We start from the raw sequence: 7,500 nt of genomic DNA on the forward strand, positions 1-7,500 counted from the left end.
TGGTCAGGTGTGGAAACTCAAACTGTAAAGTGTGTACATATGATATTTTGGTGTATAAAGTGTAGAATAAGTGACGGGAGATCTGACAAGTCACAGAAGATGCACCATAAGTGACTAGCAGAATCTCACGTGCCATCTTCTGCTTGGTTATTCTTTTGCCTGAATGATTATGCTTGAATGAATCTAGTTGCCACATTTTGAATGTAGTCTTTGGGCAGGGCTTTCTAAAAGGCAAAGCCCATTTCTTGGTTCTGACTGCAAAGTTCAGGCAGGGCTTTTGGTTTTGAGTAGTGCTTAGTTTCTTGTGCTTCCTTTACCTGTATTGAAGAATTTTGTTTACTTCTCTTCTTTTTATCATTACGAATTACAAATGAAGATGAATTATTTTGCAGTAGGTTAAATCGCTGTTATTCGTGGAGTAAATAGAAATTGCATTACATCAAGTTTATACCTATCAAACCTTTTAAAGTTATAGAAAGGAATTTCTAGAATACATTTATACTGAGTTTTGTGATTTTTGTCATTTTGAATTTTATGAAATTTATTCATACTTGTCTAGAATAACTAGCTGCAATGCTTTTCATTCTGGTTATCCAAAGTTACTAGATTTAAGTAACTTGTGAGATTAATATTCAAGATCAATTAAGAAGCTGCTCTATTCAGCAAGTGTCTAGAAATCTTAATGAGTACTATTTGTCTTCATTTTAATTACTCCAGCAACTGATTAAGACTGTTTTTCTTATTTTCTTTTATGTCATTATTTAATGATTTTACCTGGATAGAAATATTTCACTTTGAGCAGCTATGATGAAGTAGCAGGATATTAAGGATGACTCATCCTTATAGTAGTAGAATATTGTTATCATAGTATCAAAATAGTTCTTGAAAAGTACCTTGTGCAATGGAAAGCCTTTTGATGATTATTGCCAATTTTGTTCTAAAAAGTTTACAGATCTTTTGTTGAAAATTGTGTAAATTAATATACACAGTTTATTACTAATAATAGTGGCAATGATAATGTGTATTGCACAAGATTTGATACAGTTAATTATGCTTTAGATCAAGCATTGGAACACCTTGACAAGTAATGTTTAACTATCTGTCTTTGTCAGATGAATTGATAGGTTTAATTCACTCCCTGTCTTGTTCATTAAAGAATTCTCAATATATTAGGCTAATCAGATTTGTACCACAGTTAGATGATAGCAATTAGTAGGGTACATTTCCCAATGGCCAGTCTAAAGAGGTGGAAAAGGCTTAGTGCTTAATATGTGTTCCCAATTTTTTTTTTTCAGTTTAGGTAGGTACTGCCCAAATACTACAGGCAAGGATTGGGAACAAGTGGAGTATAAAGAGGTTAACTTTTATTTACTCTTAGGAGCAGTAATTTAGGGTAGCCTTGGAATAGAAAATCAAGTGTGCATATGACTACAGAAGAAATATTTGTAAATATGGTGTGATTGTGAATACAAGGGCAGATGTGATTAGTGCACTTCTTGGTGCTGCTCTTCTGTCCAAAGTGACTCTAAAATGTGATTGGTGTGTAATTGTGATTCTTAAGTACCTGGTCAGAGGATGCATGATGCAAAAATGGGCTCAAATACTTTCTTCTGTCATTGCCTCACTTTCATTCCCCAAGTTGGTATGAACTGATCTAGCTCTCTGTGTGGTCCCCAGCAAGCAGTGTTTTTTTCCATTTATATATGGATGTCCTTGAAAAACCATACCAAACAAATGTTACTTGCCATGGAAATAGTGATGATAAAATGTATGCAGGAGAAGTTTTTTAACTTTCATTTTTGGTTAAAAAGACCCATCATTTCTACTGTAATTAACCCTAAACATTTAATATTTCATATTTAATATTTTCATAAACTTGCCACAGTTAAACAGCAACCCGAAGCAGGTATGAAGTTGAAATATATTGAGAAAAATGAGGTGCTATATTCACATCATGGCACTTATTCAGCATACACTTTACTGTTATGTTGTAGAGGCTTACATTGATATGAAGCAGGTAAAGCTGTCTTATGTTTCTTTTCCAAAAAGATATAGGGTGTTCTGTAATCAATGCATTATAGAACTGTAAGTAGAAGCCAATACTCTCAAGCCTGGTTAGAATGCTGAAAGTTACAGAATTAGGGTAATTTTATCAATGCTATCATACTACTTGGGCTGGCAACTTACGGAAATTTCTGATTTGCCCAACTTAACTAAGTGAGGTTTCTCTTCAAACATGTGAAATTGTAAAGTTAGGTTTAGATGTAGCTATTCAAGGCCTTTCAGTGTTAGCAAGTATAAAACTTCCTGGGAGGCTTCAGCATTTGCTCAAGTAGGGTATCTCTGGCTTAGTTCTATTTTAACTTTTGAGGTGCTCCATTTCTTATAGTATTGAGTTCTACAAATATTTTATTATTATTATTATTTTTATTTAGTACTCCCTGAGTTTAAACATTGTGAGCTGCAACATATATGGAAATATTAAACATAATTCAAGACTTGGGGTGCATCAATGTCTCTTCCATTAACAAATATTTTGGGTGCCAAAATATCCCACATAGAGTTTCACTTCTGTTGCAGTGGTAAATTGAAACAAATGGTTACTTTTGTTTGAGCTCTCATGGTTATTATTTAAATCATGACATTATATAATGGGTCTCCAGTCAGAATAGAACTTCGCCTTTCCTCATTACGGTTTTGGAAGCAGTGCAGGGCACATTTAGCAACCAATAGCAGCGTGTTGTTAGACTTGGATAACCTGCTTTTGACACTTATAAAGTGCTTTACACCATTTCAGGTAATTGACAAAGAATTGACTGCATAGTTAGCTATTTCTTAAATTGTGAATAACTTGTGTAGTGTTTGTAATTAAGATTTTAAACTAGGAGCAGTTAAAGAAAAATAGAAGTATAGCAAATAATGCTCTTTGGGAATCCACTTTTGTCGCTGATCCCTTGAAATGCTGCTATTGGGTGCTTGGTATGGCTTTCATATTTTCTTATTCTCATAAAGCATATTTGTAATTCATTGTACATTAGTACAGAATTATTGTAGCCATTTTTACCTAATTGCAGATTCATATGTATAAGCGAGAAAGCAATTTGTTGGAATAAATTTTTTGAGAATGCAGTTAGGATTTTTGGATGCATTTTTGTGGTGAGTGCTGGTTAGAGAGCGTTGGAACTGAGGCAGTTACTGTACAAGTGAGAGTGTTGGAACAAGTATTGTTGATAAAGATGAGAAAAGTACAGGCATGTAATGATTTGGTATAAGTAATTGCCAAAATGCACTTAACTGAACCATTAAAGTTATTCTAGCTTGAGTCTAGGTCAATAAATTCCCAAATTGTGCCTAGTCCCTCTTGGAAGTGGTGGTGTGTACATATTGGTATGGTAGGGATCAAAGTCCTTGCTGAGCTGTTCTGTTGTTCTATAAAGGTGCTAGTGGCACAGGAAATTTATTTTGCTTTGTTTATCTGGTATTCCATGTTTGCCACAAAGTTGAGTGATGGACCCCTATAAACTGCAGCACAATCTAGTGTAAAATTGAGTAAATGTAAACTAAAATACATGAAAAAAAAAGATTTGCAAAGATGCTAGAGTGAGTCTGTTCACAAAATTATGTGAGTGGCTCTTGGTTTTGGTGTTTAAAGTGTTGACAGTACAAATATTTATTACTAGCCTCATTCTAAATAAAGGTACTGAATATTCCAAATGGATCTCAATATTTACCTTGAACCTCTGAAAACTGCCAGTAAATTGTAAGTGAATTTAATAACTTATAAATGTAAAATTCTTTTCATTACTATGTAAGGACCACAGGGAAATGTAGAGATCTTATGGAATGATGTTTTAAAGGTCCAATGCTCTCACTAAACCCTTCTCATATATGGGGTTATCAGCAGCGTTATGTAATCTCCTATGCATTCAGGAACAAAACAAGCAAGTTTCATATTGTAGAATGTTTGACAAGATATTAGAAATTTGCAATTAAGAGGTCAAAAGTATAATTAAAATTTCTGCATAGTGTATGCACAGAAGATTTGCTGCAGTAGTTGACACCAAATATTTGATTCCTCATGTGTGTATGTAGAGGTGTAATTGCTGCAGTCATTTGTACTTTGAACTTTGCTCCTACATACATTTGTGTATACATTAGGATCAAATTGCTGCAATGATGAGTACCCAGTGCTTTTGCCACCACTTGTATCAGCAGGCTAACTCCTTGAAACCAAAGATTTTTTTTTATTTTTAATTTTCTGGTACCCTTACACATTTATGTTGAATGTTCATGGATATTTGTATGTTGCGTTAAGTGTTTGAACCTCGCAAAAAACTCAAAACCCAAACATTTCCCAGCTTTTCCCTTTTCTTTTTAACTTAATTTCTTTAAAAATATAACTGGAGATATAATATGGAAAGCTAAGAAAAGAAAAAAATAATTTGCACACTTTGTATATTTTATCCTTGAATAATGCTGGTTACATATTTATGTTGTGAAATTTAAACAAAGATGTCATCTGCAAAAAACAAAAAACAAATATTCTAAATCTAAGCAATAAAAATATATTTTCTTCAAAACATGGCTGACATACTGTCTTCTAAGAACTTCTTGTAAATAGCCATGAATGCTGCAATAAAGGCCTCTATGTGGTATATAGCCTTTGAACCGAGATTCAGGCGGTGTTCATGATAGGCAGCTAGTCTTGTCACTTCACACTTCAGTTCACCATCACAATTTCTGACCAATTCCTTTAACAGGCCCTGAAAAAAATAAAGTGAAATTAACATGAAAGCACTATGACTACTGAAGTAACAAACCTCTTGAGGCTAAGAACTACTTTTAATGAATCATATTTTACTTATATTGACATTTACCTTTCCAAAATATTACATCTGCCCAAAACTTTCATACACATATAATATGGAGAGACTAATCTCTCTCATTTCTAAGGGAAGGATTAGCCACTTCAGAATGTTAAACTTTGATTTTCAACCCAACTCCCAAAGCTTGGTAACGTAATAAGAAAAAGCAATAAAGAAAAAACAAAGCTGCTTCTGGGCATTCCCCAGGCCTTTTTTTTTTTTTTTTATACATTTTTATACATACTATACATGGCACATTTTTGATGCAAAGGTATCCCATTACCACTTTAATGCCGAGTTAATGAAAGTCTCATGGCCAACGGGGGGGGGGGGGGGGGGGGGGGGGCAACATTTACACTTGTATGTTACGAATACAGTAGGTATGCTTCAAGATTTAATTTATTTATTCTACTTTTCAATGAAATTGTATCTATATTCAACATGGACTAGACTAAAATATATCACATTTTCATTAACACACTGCATTAGCTGACCAATAGAGAATGGACTGTTTTTTTTTTTTTTTTTTTTTTTTTTTTTTTTTTTTTTTTTTCATTATTATTGTTATAAAAAATGAGAGCAGTAAGATGAAAGGAAAGTCTAGACAGTCTTTTTGGATTACACTAAGGCCAGTCTCATCTCAATTAGTCAAAAATAGTGAAAGGCAAAATCTTTCCATTATTATTATTATTATTATTAATTTTATTATTGTTATTATTAATGAAATAATATTAATATATGCAGGACACATAATATCATAAGATGAGTTTTATAAATTTCACCATAAAAAAATTACACATTTCCCTCTTTGATGGTGGTAACTCCTTTATAAGAGAAAATTCAAGTCTAAATCTTGATACTGCCAAACAGTGTTACTAAGCAATTTAAATAAAGTATTCTTAACCCTTTGCCGACGGGTGGCATGTATGTACATGCCATGGCATGGCTGGACTATCTGCCAGGGGCATGTACGTACATGCCATGGCATGGCTGGACTATCTGCCAGGGGCATGTACGTACATGCCATGGTGTATGTATGGACATGCCATGAGTTTTTTTTTGTTACAATCACAGCAAAATATTATTTTTCTGCCACTAAAAATGTGATTAAGTCGTTTTTAACACTCATTTTTACTATGGGGGAAAAAAAAAAAAAAAAAAAAAAAAAAAAAAAAAAATAATATATATATATATATATATATATATATATATATATATATATATATATATATATATATATATATATATATATATATATATATATATATATATATATATATATATGCAACAAACCGAAGATTTCAACTCCATGATGCCACACACTGCTTATTTTATTCAGACTATTGAGCGAATAATGATCAACTATGGAGTCTATATAACAAAAATATCCTTCAGTCTTGATTTATCAGGAAATATGGCAAGTAGAGACTTTAGAAAATAATGATAACTGAAAATGCAACATATGCTTGTAGTATTACGACGAAACGGCATGGGATGTTGGTATTTGGTATGAGCGGTTGCACATGCTAGGGCAATGATATAAGCCCCCCGGCAGCGGGGCCCGGGCCACTAGGATACTACCCGTCGGGAAAGGGTTAAACTACCATGAAATGGCAACAACAACTAGCTAAACAGGACATCATCATCATCATCATCATCATCATCAAGGAGTTAACGCCAATGGGGGCACATGGCTGCATCCACCCTTCGCTTCCAGCCACGAGGATCCCTCGAGGCTGCAACTAGTTTTAAATCCTGAAATTTTTATGACAATCTGCTTTGGGTATCAAAAGAAAGAAAAAGAAGGGAAAAAAAATAAAAAAATATATAATTGAGTCTTAATTATGGTCAAGTACATTTATATGTCTACCACTCCATACTCAATACTTTTTTAAAAACTCACTTTGAAAATAACCTCCGGAGGTATGCAATGTGTCAGCAGCTCATAAATCCTTCCTCGAACATCCAACAATCTGTTTGGACTCTGTTCCTCAACAATCTTTGCTGCTGTTTCTTGTAAGAACACTTCCCAATCTGGGATACTAATATCTTGTTGAGGACTAAAGGGGTATCTGTAAAGAAAATGCATAAATGAATATCAAGCACTGAATTATTTTTCAACTCGGTTACTTGTATTTACACAGATTAAAAGCAAATGAAATATCAAGATTATAGAGTAAATATGTATCAAGAACACTTTCCCCCCATGAGATATACTTACTGTTGGACTCTACAAGCCTCGCACATTAATATGGCACGTCTTAAGTTGCGATTTGACTTGTCAGCAATTCTTTTGGCAAGTTCAGTTGGTAATGACAAGCCCTCCTTCTTGCACACAGCCTAAGGCAGAGGAGTTAAAATATAGTAAATAAATATCAAGTTTGTACACAGCGAATTAACATAGAACATTTATTTTCATCTAGGAGAATATTTCCTTAAGTATCATGAACAGTAACAGGGAAAGAAAAAGAAAAAAAGAAAAAAAAAAAAAAAAAAAAAAAAAAAAAAAAAAAAAAAAAAAAAAAAAATCTTTCATTACACTAAAAATTAAATAATCAGTGTTGCACTACAAGTTACATAACTGAAAGGTCTATACCTGTAAGACTTTAACAACATCCTCGACTGTGGGGGCTGG

The 7,500-nt window shown here is 33.3% G+C and overlaps 2 protein-coding genes across 2 annotated transcripts in view; one reads left to right on the plus strand and one right to left on the minus strand.

Annotated features, from left to right (window-relative positions):
• LOC119584275 (helix-loop-helix protein 11-like) overlaps positions 1-4,353 on the plus strand; it is a 28,404-nt gene extending 24,051 nt beyond the window's left edge. The window contains exon 8 of the mRNA XM_037932802.1: positions 1-4,353. This exon is cut by the window's left edge and continues 860 nt beyond it. The gene's annotated coding sequence lies outside the window, so the exon portion shown is untranslated.
• An 85-nt stretch (positions 4,354-4,438) lies between these two features.
• The window catches only part of LOC119584276 (replication factor C subunit 3-like), a 9,904-nt gene continuing 6,842 nt past the window's right edge, over positions 4,439-7,500 (minus strand). The window contains exons 4-7 of the mRNA XM_037932804.1: positions 7,462-7,500; positions 7,087-7,205; positions 6,769-6,937; positions 4,439-4,763 (exon numbers count right to left, since the gene is read on the minus strand). The exon at positions 7,462-7,500 is cut by the window's right edge and continues 161 nt beyond it. Of these exons, the coding sequence (XP_037788732.1) occupies positions 4,575-4,763; positions 6,769-6,937; positions 7,087-7,205; positions 7,462-7,500 (516 nt within the window). The 3' untranslated portion in view covers positions 4,439-4,574. The remainder of the gene's footprint in view (positions 4,764-6,768; positions 6,938-7,086; positions 7,206-7,461) is intronic.

The sequence above is a fragment of the Penaeus monodon genome, chromosome 18 (assembly GCF_015228065.2).
Source record: "Penaeus monodon isolate SGIC_2016 chromosome 18, NSTDA_Pmon_1, whole genome shotgun sequence".
Taxonomy (NCBI): Eukaryota; Metazoa; Arthropoda; class Malacostraca; order Decapoda; family Penaeidae; genus Penaeus; species Penaeus monodon.